The 25,288-nt window shown below is 55.4% G+C and overlaps 1 protein-coding gene across 5 annotated transcripts in view; it reads left to right on the top strand.

Moving 5' to 3' along the window:
* Positions 1-22,704, top strand: part of UNC13A (unc-13 homolog A) — a 65,962-nt gene extending 43,258 nt beyond the window's left edge. For 2 of the 5 annotated variants that reach the window (XM_036315052.1, XM_036315050.1), the window contains 17 exons: positions 194-290; positions 671-814; positions 3,035-3,118; positions 3,633-3,710; positions 3,945-4,033; positions 4,459-4,611; positions 5,821-5,944; positions 6,872-6,877; positions 8,663-8,701; positions 9,898-9,927; positions 11,344-11,400; positions 11,778-11,858; positions 12,715-12,862; positions 13,923-13,979; positions 16,622-16,714; positions 17,592-17,751; positions 19,394-22,704. In XM_036315052.1, the coding sequence (XP_036170945.1) occupies positions 194-290; positions 671-814; positions 3,035-3,118; positions 3,633-3,710; positions 3,945-4,033; positions 4,459-4,611; positions 5,821-5,944; positions 6,872-6,877; positions 8,663-8,701; positions 9,898-9,927; positions 11,344-11,400; positions 11,778-11,858; positions 12,715-12,862; positions 13,923-13,979; positions 16,622-16,714; positions 17,592-17,751; positions 19,394-19,694 (1,741 nt within the window). In that variant the 3' untranslated portion in view covers positions 19,695-22,704. The remainder of the gene's footprint in view (positions 1-193; positions 291-670; positions 815-3,034; positions 3,119-3,632; positions 3,711-3,944; positions 4,034-4,458; positions 4,612-5,820; positions 5,945-6,871; positions 6,878-8,662; positions 8,702-9,897; positions 9,928-11,343; positions 11,401-11,777; positions 11,859-12,714; positions 12,863-13,922; positions 13,980-16,621; positions 16,715-17,591; positions 17,752-19,393) is intronic. The other 3 variants (XM_036315051.1, XM_036315054.1, XM_036315053.1) reach the window with 3 other exon arrangements.
* The last annotated feature ends 2,584 nt before the right edge of the window (positions 22,705-25,288 follow it).

Raw genomic sequence — 25,288 nt, 5'->3', positions numbered from 1 at the left:
TTTATCAACCAGGATTCATGCAAGTCTGGGCCTTGCTCTGACAGTGGTCACTTGGCTCATTTCATGGGTGAGGTAGCCAAAGCCTGGTAGGGGAGGGGAGCAGAGAGTGACCACCCAGGCCCACAGGTTGAGTTCAAGCAGAGGGTTATTGAGACCAGAGATGGGAGGAACCCATCCCAACTGTCCATTCCAGGTGGTTTGAGCCCTTCGTCATCCAGTGGCTGGATGAGAATGAGGAGGTGTCCCGAGATTTCCTGCATGGAGCCCTGGAGCGAGACAAGAAGGATGGGGTGAGAAGGCTAACCCACCACCAAGCTCCCCGTCTCCCCACAGTGGATTCACTCCCTTTGAAGTCCATTGAGATACAATTTGGGGACAAAAACTACCCTTGGGATGAGGCCAGTCTCTGAAGGGCATCCGCAACCTTTGTCTTGTTCATGGTGTTTAAAGTATTTTGTTCACTCAGCAGATGAATGTGAGTTTATCAAGCCTGACCCCACCCACCCACTCAGTGGCCTCTGTGTCTGGCTCGGAGTCAACCTCACATACTATCCATCTCACCCCAAGGCAGTTGGCCTCTGGCTCTTCTTGTGGAGAGTAGGAGGGTTGGGCTATAGGGACTGTCTGACTCTGACCACTCTCCTCTTTCCTGGCTCCCCTCACCCTGCAGTTCCAGCAGACCTCAGAGCATGCCCTGTTCTCCTGCTCCGTGGTGGATGTCTTCTCCCAGCTTAACCAGAGCTTTGAGATCATCAAAAAGCTCGAGTGCCCTGACCCCCAGATCGTGGGGCACTACATGAGGCGGTTTGCCAAGGTGCGGGGTGTGGGTGGGGTTGGGGATGGGGTCCAGGTGGGGGAGAGGGTCAAGATTGGGGTGAAGTTGAGGTTGGGATTGGGGTCAGGATCGGTATTGGGGTTGAGGTCGGGATTGAGGTCACAGTTGGTGATGTTGGGGTTGAGGTTGGGATTGAGGTCACAGTTGGGGTTGGTGATGTTGGGGTTGAGGTCGGGATTGAGGTCACAGTTGGTGATGTTGGGGTCGAGGTCTATGGAAAAAACCAACCCATGTGTTGGAATAGGTCATGCCATGGAGGTTGGAGTTGTGGTTGGCGACAGGGTTTGGGTTGAGGTTGAGGTTAGAGTTTGTGATGTTGAGATTGGAGTTGTTAGAATTTGAGGTTAGGGTTTGAGTTGAGATTGGGTTGATGATGTCATTGAGATTGGAGTTGAGGTTGGGATTAGGACTTGGGTTGAGGTTGAGGTCAGGACTGAAGTTGGGATTGAGTTTGAGGTAAAAGTTGGTATTGGTTATATCGCTGGGATTGAGGTTGGGGTTGAGGTCAATATTGGGGCTAGTTCTTCCATAAAGGTTAGAGTTGTGTTGGGGACAGCGTTCGAGTTGAGGTTAGGGTTGAGGGCAGGGTTGTAGTTAAAGTTGGAGTTGAATTTGCAGCTGGGATTAAGGTTGGGGATGGGGTTGAGGTTGGGGTCAGGTTTAAAATTACTGTTGGGATTGGGATTTGCTCTTGTATTATTAGAGGGTTGGGGTTTATAGAGAATTTGAGTGGGACCTGGGGTGAGTCTGGAGGTTGACAACATTGGTCTGGGGTTAATTGGATTTTCAACGGAGGTTCAGTTGGATTTTCTTTAAGCTGGGTTGAAGTTGGGGAGTGCAGGTAGGAACTGAGATTTGGTTTAGGATCAAGTAATGCTTGTGGATGGGGCTGGGTATGTTAACAATCATATTAGACTAGGGGCCCGGTGCACGAAATTCGTGCACTGTGTGTGTGTGTGTGGGGGGGGGGGTGTCCCTCAGCCCAGCCTGCCACCTCTCACATACTGGGAGCCCTCAGGCATTGACCCCCATCACCCTCCAATTGCAGGATCGGCCCCTTGCCCAGGCCTGACGCCTCTGACAGAGGTGTCAGGCCTGGGCAGGGGACCCTCATTTCCCCCCATCACTGGTTCTGCCCCCAGCCCCCTCCGATTGCTGGCTCTGCCCCTTGCCCAGGCCTGATGCCTCGGCCAGAGGCGTAGACCCCCATCACCCTCCGATCGCCTGATCGGCCCCTTGCCCAGGCCTGACGCCTCTGCCAGAGGTGTCAGGCTTGGACAGGGGACCCCCATCTCCCCCTGATCACTAGCTCTGACCCCTGCCCAGGCCTGAGGCCTCTGGCCCAGGAATCATGCCTGGGCAGGGGACCCCCATCTCCCTCTGATCGCTTGCTCCACCCCCCGCCCAAGCCTGACGCCTCTGACCCAGGCTTCAGGCCTGGGCAAGGGGACCATCATATCCCCCCAATCCCCGGCTCCGCCCCCCCAGGTCCCCGCGGTTGCAGGCTCCGCCCCTGCCCAGGCCTAAGCTGCAGCGGCCCCGCGATCGTGGGCTCCGCTTTAGGCCCAGGCAAGGGGCCCCTATGTCCCGGGACTGCCAGCTTCGACCGTGCCCAGCTCCCATCGCTGGCTCCACCCCTACTTCCTGCTATCACTGGCCAGGGCGGCAAAGGCGCCTGATTCTCCGATCATGGCTGGGGGGCAGGGCAAAGGTAGCCCCAGGGCTGCCTTTGCCCTGGCCCCCAGCTCTTAGCTCCCCCCTGGGTTTCCGATCACTGTCAGTGGCAGGGGGCTTCTTCCTGCTTTCCCTTTCGCCTCCCTGCATTGTGCCTACATATGCAAATTAACCGCCATCTTGTTGGCAGTTAACTGCCAATCTTAGTTGGCAGTTAATTTGCATATAGCCCTGATTAGCCAATGAAAACGGTAGCGCCGTACGCCAATTACCATTTTTCTCTTTTATTAGTGTAGATGGTTGTTGCTCTGAAAAAGAGCTGAGTCTACATAACATAATCATCTTCCCGTGGTGGTGTCCCCTTGATTGTGATGGTTATCCCGGCTGGAGAATTCACCCAGCCCAGCGGTCCCTCTTAGGTGCTAAAGTGGGTTTGAGTTTATCCCTCATCTCACAGGTGGCTCTTGATGCCCCCTCCCCCCAGCCCCAGCCCCTCCTCTCAACCTCTCTCTATGTCCTATCCAGACCATCAGTAACGTGCTCCTCCAGTATGCGGACATCATCATCAAGGACTTCGCCTCCTACTGCTCCAAGGAGAAGGAGAAAGTGGTGACCTGCGGGGACCCTTGTCCTCCTTCCTAACACAATTCTGCACACACACACCCCAAGTTCCATCCTTCCCTGGGTTGTGAGACGTGTGTCTGCTTGTGTGTCCAGCTGTGTGTATCTGACTGTGTGTGTATGGGGGGGTCTGGAGGTGAGGGGACATGCCTTTAGTGTGTCATTGTCTGGTTGTTGCAAATGAAGCCTTCAGGGTGTATGTATGTGAGCATGCAGAGCTTTGGTCCCATGTAAGAGAACATGGGTTTGTGACAAGAACACCCCTTCCTGCTACTCTTGGAGGCCCATCCCACTTACTTAGGTCCTCCTTCCCTCTGCCCGTCCTCAGAGACCACCCAGGAACCTGGTCCCAAATACTGTCTTCCATTCTTAGATGACCTTGTGGGGCCCCAGGTTTCTCCAGAGCCAGACGCTGAAACCATCCAGGACCCCTGGTGGTGGGTGAGGGAGATTCTGGGGAGAGGTCCTGAGCCCTGACGCCCTGCTTTGTTCCCATCCTCAGCCCTGCATCCTCATGAACAACACTCAGCAGCTGCGAGTTCAGCTGGAGAAGATGTTTGAAGCCATGGGAGGGAAAGAGGTGAGATGGGACCAGGAGGGGTGATGCCCCCTATCCCTATGGGCCCCGGAGCTCATACCTGATGAATTCCAGTTCAGCCAGTCCCTCAAACCCAAGCAAGTGGCTGCACTGCCTGTGTCTTAGTTTCCTCTCGAGCCCCTTGAGGTCCCTTTCCCTGGGTCGGGTGGGAAAATGCCCCAGATGTGTGGACGCTCTGTAAACTTGACCTGATGGATGTCCCTTCCCCTTCCTCAGCTGGACGCTGAGGCCAGCGACATCTTGAAAGAGCTCCAGGTGAAGCTCAACAACGTCTTGGATGAGCTCAGCCGGGTGTTTGCTACCAGGTGGGGTACCTCCAAGGCTGGGAGCAGGGGGAGGGGCAGCCCCAGACCTAAGCCTGGGGCATGCAGAGACTCAGCAGACGTGGTGGGGAAGACCTCAGGCTTGGAGTCAGATGAAGTTGGGTTCAGTCGTGGCTTCACTGCTGACTAGCTGTGTGGCCTGGGGTGAGTCATTCAACTTCTCTGAGCCTGAGTTTATTCATCTGCAAAGTGGGGATGATGATAACGATAGTACATGAGCAGGACTCTGTGGTGAAATAAACAACACAGGGAAATGTCGCAGCCTGGTGCCCGATTCTGCTGTTATTAATGCTGCCCCCCTCAGTTATATGCCATGGCTCCCCGATGCTGATGATAAAAGGTCAAGGTCCACAGATCACCACGGATGGCCTCATCCTGTCCTGAGCTTCTTCCTTTTGTGCCCCCAGCTTCCAGCCTCACATTGAGGAGTGTGTCAAACAGATGGGCGACATCCTTAGCCAGGTGAAGGGCACGGGCAATGTGCCAGCCAGTGCCTGCAGCAGCGTGGCCCAAGATGCTGACAACGTGCTGCAGCCCATCATGGACCTGCTGGACAGCAAGTGAGCCATGTCGGGTGGACTGGGCGAGTAAGGGAGGGGCCACGGGTGAGGCCTCTGAGGCTGGCCTGGGGAGAACAATTGGGCAGCTTGCTGGGTGGTGGTTGAGTGGTTTGGATGGGTGTGTGGGTGGAGGCAATGAAGGGATGGAAAGATGTGTGGGTACATGATTGGAAGATATGGTGAGTAAATATTTGTATAGATGAATGATGGTTGGATGGAAAGACATAAGGCTTGGGCAGGTGGGTAGATTAAAAGATAAATGCTAGAAGACTAGATGGAGGATAGATGGAGGAAAGAATGGATGGATGGACAAATGGGTAAATGAATGGATGAATGGATGGATAGTTGGGTAAGTATTTGGATGGATGAATAACTGGATGGACTGACGAGAATAAAGATAAATGGAGGAAGTGTAGATGGGAGGATGGATGGAAGGAAGGAGGGAGAGGGGGAAGAAGGAAGAATGGCTGATGGATAGTTGGGTGTATAAAAGGAAGGAACAGGGAGGGAGGGAAGAAGGAGGGAAGGAAGGGAAGGAAAGGAAAGGAAAGGAAAGGAAAAGAAAGGAAAGGAAAGGAAAGGAAAGGAAAGGAAAGGAAAGGAAAGGAAGGAAAAAGTGATGGAAGTAGCACTAAAGAAAGTTGGGGGAGGGATGGTTTGGTGGATGGGGGTCAGTTGCTGGATGAATAATGGTAAATTGCCCTCTCCTTCAGCCCTCAAATATCCAATCATAAATTCTTCGTGGTTTTCCCTCCTAAGTCTATCCTCTTCCTGCCATTCCATTTTCCTTCCTATCGAGCGTGGCCCCAGCCTCCTCACAGTCCCTGTTCTCCATGCAGCCTCTAACCCAGTTTATCTCCCCTCTGCTTTTTCAAACAATAGTATCTTTATCTCCCTCTCTCTCTCTCTCTCTCTCTCTCTCTCTCTCTCTCTCTCTCGAATACTCCATGGCTCCCCACTGCCTTCATGCTAAGGCCCAGGCCTTCCTCCCAGACGTTGAGGCCCTCTTCCTGCCTGGCCCCTGCTGAGCTGTCCAGCCACCTTTGCCCTCCACACGTATCCCACACTGTAGCTCCATCAGACCCAAGGGCCTTGCACAGGCTCTGTACAGGGATGCTTTCCCACCTGGCCCATATGTTGAAGGGAAGGGCCTGGTTCTACAGGTCAGGGCCAGCTGGGCCCTCTCTCAGATCTGCTCCTCACCCCCAGCCTGACTCTCTTTGCCAAAATCTGCGAGAAGACGGTGCTGAAGAGGGTACTGAAGGAGCTGTGGAAGCTGGTCATGAACACCATGGAGAAGACCATTGTCCTGCCACCCCTCACTGACCAGACGGTGAGGCCCACAGGGGTCAGAGGGATGCCTGGGCCACCTTCCCTGTGGGAGCCCAGAGAGTTTGGTGCCAAAAGCATTGAGGTTCAGAGGTTGTCCAGGCACTGATGTCATCCAAGGGTTGTAGAAGCCGCCAGAGGTAAATGAAGCCAAAGATCAGCGAGGTTACACATGGGTCAAAAGTCATAAAAGGGTCAAAGAGGTCAAGTAGAATCAAATGACATCTAAGGGACTTAGAGGTCACATGAATCAAGAGGTCATTCAAAAGTCAGAGATCACCCAGAAAACAGGTCACCTTGGGCTCAAGGCCACCCATGGGGCACAGACATCATAGGGGTCAGTGGGCTTATCAGAGGCCCTTGGGGGATTCAATCAAGAGACAAGGAAGGGAGACTCCATGGAGTTCAAAAATCAAAGAGGAACAGAGCAGAGGCTCTCAGAGGTTAGACAGCGGTCATCCAGAGCATAAGGTCAGAGATGTCAAGCGGAAGTCTGCAGCCACCAGAGAGCAGGGCTGTGCCTCTGGGCCCTTCGGGGACAGCTCAGAGACAGTGATCCCCAGGGACCAGGCTGTCGGGCGGGAGTGGGAGTACCATGCTGTCTGTGGAGGGGTGTGGCTGGGCATGGGTCCTTCTGGGGAGGCATTGAGGGCCTGGATGGTCTTGGTACGTGTATCGATGGCTCAACACAGGGTGGGAGGGCACTTCTGGGTGAACGTGGACAGCTTGGGGAGGGTGGTGGGGTCCCCCCAAGAGGCAACGATGGTATAGGAGGCTCAGACCTACCTTGGCCAGCCCGGCCTCCTTCAGGCTGGGCTGGGGCATGGGGTTTGCCCCTCAGTGCCCTCTCCACCCTCTCCCTGGGCTACGGGGAGACTCATGGTGACTTATTCCCCCCTCCCTACCACCTGGCCCCCATCATGGCTGACAGATGATCGTAAGTAGAGGCCCTTCTGTCCGTCTGTCTGTCCGTCCGCTCTGTGTCTGGACTCGGCCCACCGTGTGGCTGCAGCCCCCCCACCCCACCCAGTGCCCCCTCCTCACCCACTGCCTCCCCCACCACTGTCCCACCTCCTGCCTAGATGTGCCTGTGTCTGTCTGGGTTGGGGTATGGGGAGGAGGCGGGGCCGGAGGGAGGGAGGCCACGCCCACCACCTTGCCCCATTATAAGTATGGAGGCAGTGCCTTCAAGTTTCCCAAACCCCAAACCTTCATGTCTGCCCTAGTCCTTGAGTTGTGATACCCCCCATTCCATGATCAGATGCCATCAAGGTATCTGAGTATCTCCCTAGAAGCTAAGAGGTTCAAAGTCAACACAGCCCCTGGGACCTCCCCTTTGGGCTCACCACTCAGGACCCTACTCAGCTACTTAGCACAGGCCCTCCACCACCCCTTCCCAGCCCACTCCCGCTGCACATACAGACATACACAAACCCCAGACACACACCCAAGCACCCAGGTGAGAGATGGCATTGTGACTTTCGTGTCAGACAGACTTAGTGTCAAATCCCAGCCCAGCCTCTCCCTCTCTCTCTCTCTCTCTCTCTCTCTCGCTCTCTCTCTCTCACCTTGGAAAGTCACTTCACCTCCCAACCTCCATTTCTTTGTCTGAAAAACCAGTTAATTGTCTGAGTGTTTTTGTCAGAACCAAATGGGATGATGCATTAAAGTGATCACCTCACCTGGCCGGTGTGGGTCAGTGTTTGAACATCGACCCATGAACCAGGAGGTCACGGTTTGATTCCTGGTGGTCAGGGCACATGCCCAGGTTGGGGGCTCCATCCCCAGTGGGGGCCGTGCAGGAGGCAGCCCATCAATGATTCTCTTTCATCATTGATGTTCCTATCCCTCTCTCCCTCTTCCTTCTTCTCTTTGAAATCACTAAAAACATATTTTAAAAATAAATGAAGTGCTCATGTCTAGTGGGGGCAGTGCGCACTGAATCAGACCTTATATTGTTGTTTTTGTGGTGAGGGTAGTAATGGACACATACCAGGGCAGAAATCAGTAAAACCACTTCCGATTCCCACCCTTTGTGAGAAAGACCAGGCTGCTACAGTATTTAATCTTGTCAAAAGTTTACAAGAGCTCATCTTATTTCAGCGTGTGTCTTTGGCTGTAACCACAGATAATGCATCTGTGGGCTGGGAGCTAAGGGAATTTACGTTTGTTGGTGATTCCCTGTATGCCAGACCTCTTAGCTGCGGTTTCAGCTCACCTTCATGACCACCTTTTGAGCAAGGTGGATATTAAGATTCCCATTTTGCAGATGAGAAAAAGCTGAGACTTAGGAGGAGTCACTTACTCAAGGCCACAGAGTAAATAGATGCCAGAGTCAGGATTCAAACTCAGGTCCGTCTGAATATGAAGCCTTTTTGCTTTCCTGTTAACCCGAGAACCAAAGCCTCATCTGTACAACACACGTAAATGGATTGTATTTGGGCAGCAACTTCTCTCCTTTCTCTCAGGCTCTGTATTTCTATTTCTCCTTCTCTCTTTCCTGTCTTTCTGACTCACACGTTTGAAGAATTGGTCATTAACACACACACACACACACACACACACACACACATGCACGCATCCCCTTGCAATCCAGTCGCCAGCCCCCTGGGCAGTGCAGATGGCCCTTACTCCCTCCCCCCATAACTACATTTGTGATCATCCCGGGCTCCCGCCCCCCGTGGCTTGCCGGGTTGATCACCCTGTGACATTGTCTCTGCAGGGCACCCTCTTGAGAAAACATGGCAAGGGATTAGAAAAGGTAATGAGGGCCTCATGGTGCTGAGGTCCTGAGCCCTGGTGTCTGGGCACGTGTGTGCATGTCTGTGTCTCTGCATGGGCAGGAAGGCCCCCTGGGGGTCAGGAGTTGAGGTGAGGGTCCTAACCAAGTCCCACAAGACCAGATCCAGGGACGTGGCTTGCAGCATGTGCGTGTGTGTGAGCTAGTGTGTGCGTGTGCGTGTGGGTGTGTGTGAGCGTGTGCGTGTGCGTGTGCGTGTGTGTGAGCTAGTGTGTGCACATGCTGTTCCCACCCTTTCGCAACAACACCCAAAGGGTTTTGACCAGCCCTGCGCTCAGCTGAAATTCGGTGGTTTCAAGAAGGGCTCAGACACTGGCCCACTGCCATGGATGGAGACGTTTTTGTTTTTTTATGTAGATTTTTTTGTTCTAATTGTTTATTGTAAAGAGATGGGAGCTGTAGCGGGACATGAACAGTTGCCCTTGTGTGCACTCATGCAGGAGCTCTCACACCTGCGTGCACACAACTGGGCTCTCCACTTGATGCACATGGATTGTGGGACTTTCCTACTCATGCAGGCAGCCCTTTAGGGGACACATTCGATGTGCCAGGCACTGTACACATGTATGTACACTCTTGGGGGGCAGTGGGTTTAGGAGTGTGATGGTGTGCACACGTGCAAGTGTTTAGGCGTGGACTTGTATGTTTTAGCCTGTGAGTTCTGCATGTGTATGTATGTGTATGTCAATCTGGGTGTGTGTGCACAGAAGCTTTCTACACGCTCACGAATGCGCCTGGGTGTGTGGCTGTATGTTGAGTGAACTTGTGATGCCGGTTAGCACTTTTGTTGTAGAGTCAGGCCTGCCGAGGTGAGGTCTTGAGAGTTGGGGAACAATAGACCTTGAGCTTTGCCTTTTCTTCCCCTACCCAAGGCGCCCCACCTGGGCAGGCTGACTATGGGATGGGGCATCTGCCCCAGGTGATGGGCTGGTTCCAGGCTCCTGGCACGGCAGCCCGGGAGCCTGGCCCCAAGCCCACCCTGGGGGACAGGGCGAGTGCCTACCTGGGGAGGGGGCTCAGCATTAGACCCAGGACGGGGGGTGGGGGGGAGCGCGTGGGCTGGGGGGTGGGCTGTGCTTTGAGAGGGCAGGGAAGTCCCACTGACTACCCTCCCAGCCGACACCTGAGCTCTGACCTCCGCCTGATTCTCTTTACAGGGCAGGGCGAAACTGCCAAGCCACTCAGACGTAAGACCGACCTCTCACTGTCTGTCTGGCTCCCCCCTCCCTCCTCCCACCCCGTGCCTCCTTCCACCCTTGTGGTCCGTGCCATCCAGTGGCATTCTGTGAACCCGTCTGTCGGTCTCTTCTTCCTCTGTCTGTCTGGCTTGCTTGTGAGGGGTGGGGTGGGGGGTGGGGGCGGGCAGCAGGCAGGGCGGAGGGGGTATCCAGGGAAGCTGAGGCCCAAGCAGCCGGGCTCCTGAGTAACTGTGCCTCGTTACAGCCTCGGGGAATCACAGACCAGGCAGAGGAAGGGTAGGGACAGCCAGGATGATGATAGCGCTAGTAGTGCCAGGATGACTGGCTTCCGTGAGTCAGCCGGTAGATTGTCCATGTGATTCCAAATCTCCCAGCTACAAATGGCTCCCTCCCTGCCCGACCGCCCCCCGCCCCAGGACCCCCAGCCCAGCCCAGGACCTGTAATGCAGGACTCCTTATTTCATTGGTACTCAGCCCCACACTGTCACCCAAGAGGGTGCCCCTATGAACCAGGGGAGGACACTGAGGCCCAGAAAGTGTCTGGGACACACCTCGTCACCCCACACCGTGACAGAGGAGCCAGGACACGGGACTTCCAGGCCTGGACCCTGTCCTCCCCAGCTCTGCCCGTGACCTTGGAAGCAAGTGCTAGTAACACTAAAAACTGAACAAAGACACACTGAGTTCCAGCCACACCTTGAAGTGGATAGGATTTCCTTCATCTAGATGGCAACACTGAGACTCAGAGAGGTGAAGTGACTTGCCCAGAGCCACACAGCAGAGCTGGGATCTGAATCCAGGCCCACTCAGCTTGTTGGAACTATGACCAGGACACTATCTTGCTTGAGAGCGAAGAAGGGGGAAGGTTATATTGAGATGAGTGTTGGAAGGTCAGACTAATAGTCCCATCCCCGCCCCCAGATTACTGGGGGACTCCTCCCACAGAGGGACTGGTCCTGCAGGGAGCGAGGGTTTCACTAGAGCCCATCCCACGGTTTCCTCCAGCCCCTCTGACTTTGGGCTGGCAAGGCCCACCCAGACCCACAAACAGCATCCCAGACCCCCCCCCCCACCACCACTGCCCCTTGCAGCCCGCCCTCTCGACATTTCTCTTCTCTGTCCCGCAAACCCAGGGTCATGGTGGAGGTGGGAGGGTGATAGCATCCCGACAAGACTGGGATTTCTGGGGACAAAGTCACCACCTCCTCCGCAGCACTTCCTGGGCGGGGGTGTGGGTGGGGGGTCTCAGACCTCTGTCTCTGCGACACAACCACTGCCCTGCCCAGAGCCTTTGGACAAGAACCAAGAAGACTCCAGGGCGGGGGTGTCAGCAGGGGCTTGAGGGGCTTGGGGATGGGCTGGAGGACTCCCACCCTCACTGGCTGTGTCTCTTGTTATCTGCAGGGAACCCAGATGATCTTCAATGCGGCCAAGGAGCTGGGTCAACTGTCTAAACTCAAGGTAAGGCCAGGAGTGCGGGGAGGAGGTCGGGGTCGGGGGAGGCCTTGGGAGGAGACCCAGAATAGTGACAGGCTTTGTAGGTTCCCGGAGAGGAGCCCTTCTCAGACTGCTTTAAGCACATTTTTTTTTTTTTTTTTTTTTGCTCTGGTGTATTAGAAAGGTACAACTTGATCAAGAGTATAAATCATTTATTCCACAAATATTTAGGGAGCACCTGCTGTGTGTGCCAGGCACATGCTGGGCCCCGGGCACACCGTGATGAAAAAGCAGACCCGCTACCCAACCCCTCACAGTTTTACAGGACTTAGTACCATAGATAGGCAGATCCCTAATGGAGGCCTGCTCTGCCCACCTGGCCCCTCTCTCTGTTCATCCAGGACCACATGGTACGAGAGGAAGCCAAGAGCTTGACCCCAAAGCAGTGTGCGGTCGTTGAGCTGGCCCTGGACACCATCAAGGTGAGAAACCCCACCCCTGCCCATCTCAGGTGGGGCAGGCAGAGGGTATGGCTGGTGTGGACATGAACCTAGATTCAAACCCACCTTCATTCATTCAATTTATGAACACTCCCTGATGACCCGCTGGGAAGGCCCTGAGGAGCCCCCGACTGGGGGTTGGGGGGCAGACAATTGGATACAAACATCTTTAGTCCTGTGGTCAGGATGCCGTCGAGGGAAGAATGGGAGCTGGGGTGGCCTGGGGAGAGAGCAGCAAGGACTTTCTAGAAGAAAACATGTGGGAGGTGGGTTTTGAGGAATGCATAGGAGTTCACAAGGCCAAGCAAACAACGTTCTAGGCAGGGGCCCAGCCCACGCGAGAGCATGGAGTCATGAGAGAGGCTGTGGTCGCATGAAAGGAAAACTACTCTGAACACAAATGTTTTGCTAAAATGGAGTTGGCAACATATTAAAGGGGTGGGGTCACGGAAGGCTTCTTGAAACCTTAATCAAAGAAAAACAAGGAGCCAGAGAAGATCCAGGGCCAGGTGTGGAGAGGACCTCACCACCAGTGATCATAGTAAGCGCAAAGGCCTGAGGCAGGTGTGGTCTAGGGAGACAATGCAGAGAAGTCAAGGAGGTTGCAGGGTTGAAGCTAATGGGCCTGGGGAGGGGCTGGAGGCACGAGTGTTATTCTGAGGGTGCTGGGAGCCCACTGGCAGGGTGGGGGCAGGAGTGGAGGTGGGGGAGTAGCCGCACCGGACTTGAGTGGAGACCCCGGGTTCACCCAGTGCCTCATTGCAGAGGGCAGAGGGCAGAGGGATGGAGGAGCCAGTAGGGGTGCCTCTAGCCTCACCTCCCCACCCTGTGCCCACAGCAATACTTCCACGCGGGCGGCGTGGGCCTCAAGAAGACCTTCTTGGAGAAGAGCCCGGACCTGCAGTCGCTGCGCTATGCCCTGTCCCTCTACACGCAGGCCACCGACCTGCTCATTAAGACCTTCGTGCAGACGCAGGCTGCCCAGGGTAAGGGGCAGCAGGGTGGCCCCAGGCCAACACTCGCCCGCAGGGGCAGCCCCGCCGCGAGCTGCCATTGGCTCGTCTCCTGTGGCATCATGAGCGCGGTAACAGGTCCCTGGCGCTTGTGAACTGCTTGGTCCTGGGCCAGGGAGCAATTCAGTTTGTGGGAAAATCGATGGACGTCTTAGAGCCAGAAGTGATGGAAAGCTCTGGGGCGGGACCGCTTTGATGGCTAGGACCAAGGTGATTGACAGATTCCGGGGCGCGCGACCCGAGGCCTGGTTGACCGCTGTGGTGGGCGGACCTCTGTGATTGGGGGGTGGGGGGGAGGGGGAGGAACTAAGGAGCGATTGACAGCTCTGGCAGGGCGGGGCTTGTGCCGTCCTGTGGCCAATGAGGGGTTGGCAGCTCCAGGGGAATGGGAGGGACGTCTGGAAGGTCTGGGCTAAGGAATGATTGACAATGAGGGGTTGGCAGCTCCAGGGATGGGCGGGACCCCAACCTTGAGGCGGTGTGGGGAGCGGAAGGTCCATGTCTCAAATTCTTTCTAATCTCGCTGTCCCCCTCTGAGCTCACACACCACGGCTCGGGTTGGGGGACCGGACTCCAGGGTCCTGGCTCCCCTCCCCGGGGACCCTCCCCTGCTCCCAATCGGCTCTAAGAGCACAAGCCAGGGTGAGAGGTTGGGTCCCTGCGCCGGCTGAGTCCCGGCAGCGGAGGGGGAGCCGGGGGGGGGGGGGGCGGGGAGCAAGGCCCTGCGCCCCCCGAAAGGGGCCCCTTCCCCACCCCCGGCGGCCCAGGGCGCTCCCCGGGCGTCAGGCCTCTCCGCTCAGCTTCGAGCCGGTCCACGCTGCTGCTTCTAGTGTCCTGGTGTCCCCCGGAGTGGGAGGCTGTCTGTCTGTCCGTCTGCCGCTGACGTTTCTCTCTCTCTTGTCTCTCCTCCCTGCCACTCGCCGCCCCTCCGCGCCTCCCCTGCTCCCCCCACGCACACTCGCCCTCCATCCTCGCCCCCGGATTGCTCGTCTCTGCCCCCGCTTCCCTCTCTCCTCCCCGCCCCCGCGATTAGTCCATGGTGGAAAAGGGACTAGGTTTACCCTTAGTGAAGACATTTATCCTGAGAAGGGTACGTGCCTCCGCCGCCCGCCGCCCCTCCCTCCCCCGCGCCCGGTGCCCGGTGCCTGGTGCCTGCGCCCTCCCCGCCGCGGCTAGTAAAAGGCCCTCCTTCCGCCTCCAGCCCCGGGCTGGACCGGCCGCGGGGGCCAGGGCGGACAAGGAGGAAGGATGGCTTGCTGGTTCCACGTGGGGAAGGAGAAGGGATTCGAGCCCGCAGCCTAAGCGCAGCTCTTGAGCCAGATCCCAGCTCTGCCGCCCCGTGGCTGGGCGCCAGGGCACCCGGGGCAAGGTGGCCCCTGAGCCTCAGTCTTCTCCTCGCTGGGCTGGAGGAAGGCCAGGACCTTAATTCATAGGATGCGATGAGTTAAATTCAGAGCAGTTTCTGGCATTTAATAGCGCTTAGCAATTTTAGTTACTGCTGCTGCTGTTTTTTTTATTATTATTATTATTATTATTATTATTATTATTAAGATATCACTTTTCCGAAGGTAGAAAACTACCTTTTTTCCAGGCTCTAACTATGAGTCAGCCCTTGTACTAAGAACTTCTCAAGGATCTTACCAAGATTCCTTCAAACACCACACTAAGGGGTTAATCATTCCATAAAGGAGGACACTGCCTCTCAAAGGAGACGCCACTTGCCCAGGGATCCTTACCCTGTAGGGGGGTGGGGGAGGCGCGAGAGAAGCACAGACAGGCCCAGGAAAGACCCTTCCTCTTGGAGCCAGCAAACCACGGGAAGGGGGCTCCCAGCACTGCCCCCCTCCCCCTTCTTACTAGCTTTGGCCTTGGTCTGACCCTCACCCATCCCAACCACTGTCCGGTTCCCTCCTGGCACCCTCAGTCTGGCCCGGATTGAGCTTGCAATGAAGCATCAGCCTGGGGTGGGGGTGGGGAGGTGAGGCTGAGCATGTGATTGGGGGAGGGGAGGGAAGGGGAGGGGATGAGAGCCTGAGATGATAAGGAAAGTGGCCTGGGGTAGCAGCGAAGATGGGGGTGCACTCCCCAATGCTGGGGTGCTGGGGGTGGGCAGGTTTTTATGCCCTTGAGCCTCTAATTTCCTGCCCCTGGCAAGTGACCTGGATCAACCTTGGACTGACCCATTCTCCTTCCCCACCCCCACCCCAACTTTCCTCCTGTTCCTCCCCGTGCATGGGGTGCACCAAGCGTGGAGAGCTTCCTAGGGGGCTTGGGCGGGCCGGTCAGTTGATGTGCTGGCAGTCACAGGTCCCCAGGCCCCACAGGGTGCCTTTCTCAGAGTCACAGGAGCTTTTAAGCTGCCCTTCAAGGATCCTCATCAAAACCCGTCAGGATCTTGTGCTGGGCAGACACAGAAGTGCACCTCCCCTTGACTCAAGTAGACAAGGGAATCTGTTGGCTCTGGAACTAAAATATTAGAGGTTGGGTGGGCATCAGGAGTAGCTGGATCCAGAGCCTTCAACAACGCCACTGGTCATTGATCTCTGCAGACACCGCTTTGGGGTGGCCTCTCCCCTCATTAGGCAGCGACAGCCTTGCCAGTTTAGCACCAGACAGAGAGATGCTCTCCTAACAGCCAAAGTCCCAGGGCCAACTCCTACTGGCCCAGCTTGAGTCACATGACCATCCCTCTGCCTATGACTGCAGCCATGGGCAGGGAATGCTCTAATTGGACAGCCATGGTTCATTCAGCCATACCTGAAGTGTGGGATGGAGCCACCTGGTCTGAGGTGAGGGTGGGGCATCTCTAAATGGAAACCTGGGATTGTCTATTAGAAGAGGAATGGTGTGGAGGCAGGGAAAACAAAAGAGGACGTCCATGTGGCCGGAGCAGAGTTAGCAAGGGTGAGCGTGGAGGGAGGTGAGGCAGCAGAAGGAATCGTGAGGCGTATCGGGAGGGACACTGCAGGTCACAAAAAGGACTCGGTTACCTCCGAGTGAGATGGGAGGGTTTGGAGCAAAGGAGGGATGTGATCTGACTTCCTGGGGTTTCTCTGGCTGGTGTATTGAGAGAAGCTCAGAGGAGGATGCAAGGAGACAGGCAGGAGTCTGCTATATTGTAGTGGCCCAGGAGTGTGATGATGGGGGCTGGGTCAGGATGGAGGTCAGGGAGGTGGGTGAGATTCTGGATGTATTTGAAGGCAGAGCTGGTGGGCTCTTCTAATGTACCTGTACTTAGGGAGGAAGTCAAGGGGATCCAGGAGTGAGGTACAGGGCGCCCCAACAGTTTGAGGGTTGACAGAAAAGGAGGAAGTGATAAAAGAGGGTGAGAAGTGACTAGTGTGTAGGATGAGAACGTGGAGAGGGTGGCATTGTTGTAGCCAAGAGGAGAAACTGAGGCACAGAAACCAGAGCGTCAGATTCTGCCACGAAGGTGTGTAAGATGAAGACCGAGTTTTGACCTTACGGTGGTCAGTCAAAAGAAAAAAGTGGGGGGCAGACACATTAGGCTCAGAGAAGTTAAGCGATCACAGAGCAAGGCAGTGAAAGGTCAGAGGCCTGGGTTCCTGGCCTCCCCAAGATTACCTGCCACTCCCTCCAACCTTCCGTGCCTCCCTGTCAGGGCTGTTGACCTGGTGCTGCCAGCACATCGTGGGTAGGGGACAGTCCGGGCCCCTTCCGGTGGGTGGGAAAGAAGGGAGCTGACGCCAGCATCCTCCCCTGCCCTCCCAGGCTCCAACGTGGAAGATCCTGTGGGTGAAGTCTCCGTCCACGTTGAGCTCTTCACTCATCCAGGAACCGGGGAACACAAGGTCACAGTGAAAGGTAAACAGCCTGAGGTGGGAAGGGGAGCGCCCCAGCCAGGATGTACGAGGTTCTAAAACAGAAGCCAGATTATCGGCTTAAGCAAGAAAAACTTTTTCATTAAGAAGAAAAAGTTTCCATATAACTGAAAATTCCAGCCCTGGCCAGCGAGGCTCAGGTGATGGGCATCATCCCAGGCACTGAAAGGTTGTTATTCGATTCCTGGTCAGGCCACATGCCTGGGTTGCAATCTTCACCCCCAGTAGGGGGCATGCGGCAGGCAGCTGATTGATGTTTTGCCCTCACGTTGATGTTTCTCTCTCTCTCTCCCTCTCCCTTTATCTCTCTCTAAAAATCAATAAAAAAATCTTTAAAAACAAAAACTGAAAATCCCAGCAGTATACCACCTTCAGGCATGGCTGAATCCAGGGGTGCAAACAGTGTTAACAGGACTCAGTCTCTCAGCTCCTCTATCCTTTTATTTTGTTAATTAGCAGACAGATCTATTTTAGCCATGGCCTAGAATAACAGTGGCTTGAACAAGATAGAATACATTTTTTTCTGAGTTGACTCCAAGGACAATCAGAGCTGACTCTAAGGCATCACAGTGTTGGGGATCCAGGCCCCTGCCATCTTTTGTTGGACTTCTATCCCTAATATGTTTTCCTCCTCTATAGGGTCCCAAATAACTCAGCCCTCACCAGTATCCCAGCCTTCAGCTAGAGGAAAGAGAAGTTTAGGCCCTAAACTTTAGGGCATTTTCCCTTTTAAGCCATAACCATGGCTACACTTAGCTACAGTAGCATGCTGGGAAATGTAGTCTTTTGGACAGGCTTTGAAAACCATGGCCCCAAAATGAGGGAACCTGACTAACCTTCTCCTCCACTTCCTCCAATAGTGGTGGCTGCCAATGACCTCAAGTGGCAGACTTCTGGCATTTTCCGTCCGTTCATTGAAGTCAACATCATTGGGCCCCATCTCAGCGACAAGAAACGCAAGTTTGCAACCAAATCCAAGAACAACAGCTGGGCCCCCAAGTACAATGAGAGCTTCCAGTTGTGAGTCTGGGGTGCTCTGGGGAGGGGGTATTTGCTGGGTTAACCTCAGCCCACGAGGCAGGCGGCATGTCTGATGGGCCAGTGGTTCTTGGGCACAGGGATGTGAGAGGTCACGTCCTAGGTAGGGTTGGTGGGAACAGAGGCACCTTTGTGCAGAACTGACCTCAGTGAGGGAACATTGAGAGGGAGTTGACCACCTTGGGGGGCAGGCAGGTGTGTGTTTGGGGTTGGCATCGAGTGTGATATAGCATCATGATGAAGGCTTGTAAAGCGGAGGGGAATCTGAGCAGAGGGGTGTGTTGGTTGGGGCCATTTCTGGGGCTGGAGACTCTGGTGGTTAAGTAGTGTGGGTGGTCATGGTGGGGGGCGGGGATGGGGACTCATGGAGTCAGCTGTGAGCCTTGTCAGGTCTGTTGGGGCAGGTTATCTGGAGGAGCCTGCTGTGGGGACAGGAGTGGACTGTGGTTTGGTTTAGGAAGTGGGGGTGTGTATCATGTGAGGTGGGATGGGGTGGGGTCACTCTGGATAGGGATTCCTGGTGGGCAGGTGTGAGTTTGGTCAAGGCATCAGGTGTCCAGATGGGAGAGACCCTGGGGAACATAAATAAATCTGATCAGAGGGTACAGAGGGGTTACCTGGGGTGGGGTGAAGTCATGTGGGTGGATTTTTGGATGAGGTGTGAACCTCACTGGAGCAGGGTAACATTGGGGGCTGTTCTTGAGGGACAGAAGTGCAGAGGGCATCAGAGCTGGGGAGAGTTGGGGGCCCCTGAGGGACAACAGCAGGCCAGTTGTGTTAGAGGAGCCAGGGGCCAGAGGACTTTGCAGTAGTTGGTCCCCTGACACAATGCTTGGGAGCAAGAGCAGGGCCTGGTGGGGATATGCCTCCTGGGGTGGGCTGGAGTCCTTGAGGGCTAGGAGTGCTGCCTGAGAGCCACTGGGGTGGGGTGGGCGTGGCCAAAGGGAGAGGCTCATCATCTAGCATCAGGGCGGGTCACCCGAGGGGCAGGAGCCCAGCTTCACTAGAGATGTGGCCTGGGGGCAGGGGGCGTCAAGCTGAGACTTCAGGGCAGGGTCGGACAGGGAGGGCATCTTGAGGACCTAGAGGCCATGGGGGAGAGGCCACGCATCACAGGGAGAACTTGAGTTCTGGCGGGAGCCTGGTAATGGGGCTTCTGGGTGCAGTATCTGAAGTAGCAGGATGGTGAGGTCAGCTGCACAGCGGTTAAGGGTTTGGACGCTGGGTACCAGAGTGGTGGGAACATGGCCCAGCCAGGGGCTCTGGGGGAAGGCCACTGGAGTAGGGACGTGATGTGGCCAGGCTGATGGGATGTTGTTGCGTGGGGAGCAGAATGGAGGGAAGAGAGACATGGCAGACACTTCTTGGTAGTTGTGGTGGGGGAGAGGGGGTCAGCAGCTGTGGACATGGCCCAGCGAAAGGCTGTAGGGCCAGTCACTTGGGGCGGGGACTGATGGCCTAAAGGGGGAGGTTTTGAAAACGGGAGGATGGCGCGGGGTGTGGTCCAGCGCGGGGGCGGGGCCACCTGGGTGGTCGAGTGGGAGGGGTCTGGCGTGGGGCGGGGCCATCGTGGGGTGGAGCTGGCCGGTGGGCGGGGCCTGACCTGACGCCCCGTCCCCCGCAGCACGCTGAGTGCGGAAGCGGGCCCTGAGTGCTACGAGCTGCAGGTGTGCGTCAAAGACTACTGCTTTGCGCGGGAGGACCGTACGGTGGGGCTGGCCGTGCTGCAGTTGCGTGAGCTGGCCCAGCGCGGGAGCGCCGCCTGCTGGCTGCCCCTCGGCCGCCGCATCCACATGGACGACACGGGCCTCACGGTGCTGCGCATCCTGTCGCAACGCAGCAACGACGAGGTCGCCAAGGAGTTCGTCAAGCTCAAGTCGGACACGCGCTCCGCCGAGGAGGGTGGTGCCACGCCTGCGTCCTAGGCGGGGCGCGCGGGCGGGCAGCACTGCGCCTGCGCGAAGGGGCGGGGCGGGCGCCTGCGTGCTGGGACCTTCCTGAGGGCAAGTCTGCGGGCTCCGCGCCGAAGACAGTGTGCGCCTGCGCCCTGGACTTAGCTTCCCACTGAGGAATTGTGAATGGACGATGCCCCGCCCCCTCGGGAGGCCACGCCCTAGAGCGCGGGGAAGGAAAAAGCCACATTCCCCCCTTGCGGCCACGCCTGCCGCGCCTACGGGGCCTACGGAGCTAGGATGGGAGAACCCCGCCCCTTATGGAGGAGGCCTGGTCCCCGGGCTCTGGTCCCCTGCCTCCTGTCCCAAGGAAAAGCCATAAGACGGGTCCCCAACCCCTGGGGCCCAAGACCAGTTGCCAAGTATGGAACTTTCGGCTCCCTCGAGGGGCAGGCCCGAGGCAAGGGGCAGGGCTTCCTGGAGCACCCCCTGGTGGTCTGGGGGCTGGAGGGGCTAGGATGGTGGACCCTTGTGCAAAAAATAAACGGGGAGAGAGAGGAGGATGGAATTTCAAAAGCACATGCGCCCTCCGGCGCCCAAACCCTGGGGGCCCAGGGAAGGGCTCTGGGGCACCCGCATTTCCCTGTGGGTTTTTCTCCTCTTTACCCCCCACATGCCCAGTCCTCATATCATAGAGTTCAACTCACTCATTTGACAGATGGCTGAAAGCCGCAAAGCGTTGTGAGGGACCCAGTGCCGGCCTTGTCCCCACTCCCTTTGGCCTGTGTGCCCCATCCGAGGGTGGACTGAGATGACCCCACAGAGCTCCCCATTGCTGCTAACCCCCCTCGGGGGACCTCCCCCAACCCTTACAAGGAATGGGGGTCTGGGCCAAGCCTACTACTGCCCCCTCCCACCTCTGGTTGCCAAGAAAACCGCCTGCCCTCAGCCCTTTCTGCTAGGACCCCATGGGAGCTACCCTGAGAACTCGACCTCCTGCCAACAAAAAGTGAGGATTTGGGATTCTCTGGACCCAGCCCCCTGCCCGCTTCTTCCTCTCCCAGAATTCTCCAGACAGGAAAGAACAGAAGAGACTAGAAATTCTAGGGGTACAGGTGTGTGTTTGTGGGGACGGGGGCGGGGGGGGGGCTCTCCAGCACCAGCCTGAGCACGTTGATTGGGAAATTTCCTCCCTCTTTTCCCAGAGAACTTACTCATCCCGCAGAACTCAGCACAAATATCTCCTCCTGTAGAAAATCACCACTGTTCCCCCTCAGGACTCCCCACCCTTTGCCCTAGAAGCAGTGGGACTGGGGGTGTCGGTGACCGGCTCTGTCTTCTCCAGGCTGGGGTCTGAGGCCTCCCAAGGCCCACACAGGCTGGTGGGCAGAGGGATGACAACGAGGCATGCCTAGTTGAGTTATGTCTTGGGGCACATCTGTGTGTGCCCACGCATCCACATGTGTGTCTGTCCATGACCATCCCTATCAACCTTCGCCTCCAACACAGATCTGGGCACACAGGAGGTGTTGGAGCCCGACTGTGGCTGAGGCACAAGACAGAGTGAAGAGGGGATGTGGGAGAGACGGGAGGAAACCAGGGAGTTGGAAGGGTTTGGAACCAGGAGCAACAAGGCTCAGAGAGGAGCAGGACTTGCCCCAAGGCCGCCCAGCGAGCTTGGAGGATCCCTCTAGGCTTCTGCCGCCTCACCTGGGGTGACCAGGGTTCTTAGCCCTGACGGGGTTGCATTGGCCTTGCTTCATGCCAAGATATGGCCCAAGTTTTCCATGGGTCAGGAAGAAGAAGGAGCGTGGGCCTCTGACGAGTAGAGAGGTGGACAAGAGGGACATCTTGGGCAGAGCCAGTCCCCTCCCCAAGAGGGACAGATGCAGAGTGAGGACACAGACCAAGAGAAGGAGGGAGAGAAGGAAAGTCAGGAAAAAGGTCACACCCCAATGGGGACAGAGAGAGACCTTGAGATGGAGAGAGACTCAGAGAGGGGGAGCTGCAGAGACAGAGAGAGGAGAGAAGGCAAAACTGGTGACCTGGAAGGAGAAGGGACCGACTCTGGCTCTCACCAGCCTCACCTAGGAGGGTTTACCTACAAGGAGGAGGTACCTGGCCATGTCCCCCAAACTCTCAGACTCAGGCACCAGAGCCTGAAACCTCACCATGCCCCCATCAGAGATGCAAAAAATACTTAACACCCAACTAGAAATCCTTGGGACCTCTCTGCTGGGACCTCAGACACCTTTTTGTCCCCAACGTCCAGCCCCTGCACTGTCCATCTTGCAGATGGGGCGCCGAGGGGCGGGACCGCAGGAACATCCCAGAGTCACCCCAAACTCTGCCGTCTGGATGCAGGGGAAGGGGAGCTCTCTGGGGACTTGGTTTGTATCACGACCCTGAACGTCCCCTGGACATGCTTTCCTAAGAATTGTCAAGGACCAAAGTCGTCTTCGCTGACACATGTTGCTTTTCTCTTTGCCTTTTATTTTTTTAAAAGAGAGAAATCCAGTTAATGGTGTTGAGTAAGACCTCCTCCCCCACCCACCCCCCCGCCCCCCATCTCCTCACCCCTGCCCAGCCATAGTGACTCCAGGCTGGGTCACAGGTGTAGGATTCCCTGTGCATCCCGGCCACACAGGTGGGTGCAGGGGGTTCAGACCCACCCCTGGCCCCGCCCCTCAGACCCTGAAACCTGCCAGGGAGGTTTTCCTGTACGAGTCTCCTCTCAGCATGTAACTGCAAATGTGAACTCAAAACACTTTTAACTCCATCCTGTCGGTCTAGCATCGTCACAGATGCCCCCATTTCTCTGTAAATATGTGACTTGGAACAAATGTCTAAAACCCATGAAAAGTGGTCATGAATGCATGATGTGGAGATGTTTTGCACTATTCTGATTTTTTGGTCTCTGTAAAAATATTTTATTAACAGCAGATATTAAAAAATAGAAAAAGCACCTTGCCTCGGACGCATGGTGATGGCTCTGCATTCCCAGAAACACAGAAATGCGCACGCAGCCTTTCCTATGGGCGGATGCCGTTGCAGCGCTGCCCACTTCACAGGGCAGGAACAGGGGTGGAGTCAGGATGCGAACCCCGGACATTGGGCAGCTGTTGCTCTTAGCTCAAGCAAGTTAGAACACAAAAGCCAGGGACACCCCCCTCCCGCCCCCCCCCCCCCCCCCCGCCTCCCAATTCAACCCAGAGTCCCATGTTTGGGATTTTGTTTTGTTTTGATGTAGCAGGTGAGAATCTCATTTTATTTAATTAATCTCATTTTATTTGTTTTGTTTTATTTATTTAATTTCAAAGAACAGAAACTTCCTTTTTCTACAGCTAAACTGAATTTCTGCTTTGAGCCTTCATCTCATCAGGGAGCAGAAACAGAGTCTCATTCAGCTCAGATTCCCTCGGTAAATTCAGGGACCCCCCTCCTAAGATCTGGGCTACTTCTGTGTTTGAGTGGCCAGAGCCAGGCCATGGGATTCACCATCGGGAATGGGTTTCATGAATGCTTTTAGTTGCAAATAAAATTTAAAAAAGGGCTAGCCCTAGCCGATTTGGCTCAGTGGATAGAGTGTCAGCCTGTGGATTGAAGGGTCCTGGGTACAATTCCGGTCAAGGGCACGTACCTCAGTTGCAGTCTCCACCTGGCCCAGGCCCTGGTCGGGGTGCATGCAGGAGGCACCCGATCGATGTGTTTCTCTCACATCAATATTTCTCCCTCTTCTTTCCCTCTCTCTCCCACTCTCTGTAAAAATCAATGGGAAAATATCCTCAGGTGAGGATTTAAAAAAGAAAAGAAAGGGGGGGGGGCCTAAAAGTGGAACAAAGAGTGGCTAAACCGCAGGGGTTACCCATAGCTCCGCCATTCCACCCCCAAGGCTTGCACGTGGGCAACACGACGGAAAGCACCGTCAGTGCGGTCTTTTCCCACGGGGATATTATGCAGCTATAACGTGGATGAACCACAGCTGTCTGCATGGTGTCGAAAGGGCCAGCCTGCCAGGGGCCCTGAGTGTCCCCAAACATTCTTGGTGACAGTGCCAGACTGAAGACCTGATCTCTGCCCCGAGACCCAGCAGTTTCCATAGCAACACAGGTGGGCCATGCGGCGTTGGGTAACTGCTCACGCCCTGAGGGGGGAGCTGGCTTGTTTGCTGCTTGCTACAAGCCATGCTCAGCCTTCGGCCCTGTGTCCCTCAGTACGTGGGGTCCGTCATGTCACCCATGGGGCTCGAAGACCGAGGAGCGTGCTGCTTGCTGTGCTGTGAGAAGCGTTCATTTGCAACTACAAGCATCTTTCGCTGATCCTCTGAGTCTCAGAGCTGCACCTCTGGACGGGGAACAGGGGTACTTCTGCCATCCTCCACGGGTAAGGTTTTCCTCTGACAAATGACACAAGTGAGTCTTAGAAATGTGACGCTGAGTGAGAGGCATCAGAAAACATGACACCACATTTGTAAAGCTCAAAGACTCGCTATACATATTTATACCCACAAATACACCCACAGAGATAAAATTTAATGATACCTAAATGTGATTAATAAAAAACAATAAGCATGGAACGAAGGATTAAAAAATTGAGGACTCCACTCCAGACCCATCAGGATAGCTACTATTTTTTTTAAAAAGTGTTAGGAAGGCCCAGCCGGTGTGGCTCAGTGGTTGAGCGTCAACTTATGAACCAGGAGGTCACGGTTGGATTCCCAGTCAGGGCACATGCCCGGGTTGCAGGTTGGATCCCCAGTAGGGGGCGTGCAGGAGACAGCCAGTGGATGATTCTCTCTCATCATTGATGTTTCTATCTCTCCTTCTGCCTTCCTTGCTCTGAAATCAATTACATATTAAAATCAAAAACATTAAAAAAAAAGTGCTAGCAAGGATGTGGAGAAATTGGAACCCTTGTGAACTGTACGTGGGAATGTAAAATGGTGCAGCTGCTGTGGAAAATAGTATGGAGGTTCCTCAAAAAATTTAAAAAAAGAATTACCATGTGACCCAGCAATTCTACTTCTGGATATCTGTATCTGAAAAAAAAAAAATGAAAGCAGCGTCTCAATAACATACTTGCACACCCATGTGCATAGCAGCATTAGTCACACTAGCCAAAAGATGACCCTAGCCGGTTGGCCCAGTGGATAGAACGTTGGCTCAGTGGATAGAGCGTCGGCCCTCGAACTGAACGGTCCCAGGTTCAAGGGCACATGCCCGGGTTGTGGGCTCAATCCCTAGTGGGGTCGTGAAGGAGGCAGCAGATCCATAATTCTCTCTCATCGTGGATGTTTATCTCTCTATCCCTCTCCCTTCCTCTCTGAAATCAATTTAAAAAATGTATAAAAAAAGATGGAAGCAACCCGAGTGTCCACTGATGAATGGAAAAACAACATAGTCCATCCATACGATGAAATATTAATCCGCCTTAGAAAGGACCTGCTGACCTGCTACAGCGTGGTGAGCATTGAGGACATGGTGCTGAGCTGAATAAACAAGCCACAAAAAGACAGATACTGGGTGACCCCACTTACATAAGGTTCCCAGAGGAATCAAGGTTCACAGAGACAGAAAGTGGGATGCGTGGGTGCCAGGGCCTGGGGGAGGGGAATGTGAAGTTAGTGT

Source organism: Myotis myotis, unplaced genomic scaffold (assembly GCF_014108235.1).
Source record: "Myotis myotis isolate mMyoMyo1 unplaced genomic scaffold, mMyoMyo1.p scaffold_m19_p_6, whole genome shotgun sequence".
In the NCBI taxonomy this organism is placed as follows: Eukaryota; Metazoa; Chordata; class Mammalia; order Chiroptera; family Vespertilionidae; genus Myotis; species Myotis myotis.
This window is presented reverse-complemented; position numbering and strand designations above follow the sequence as displayed.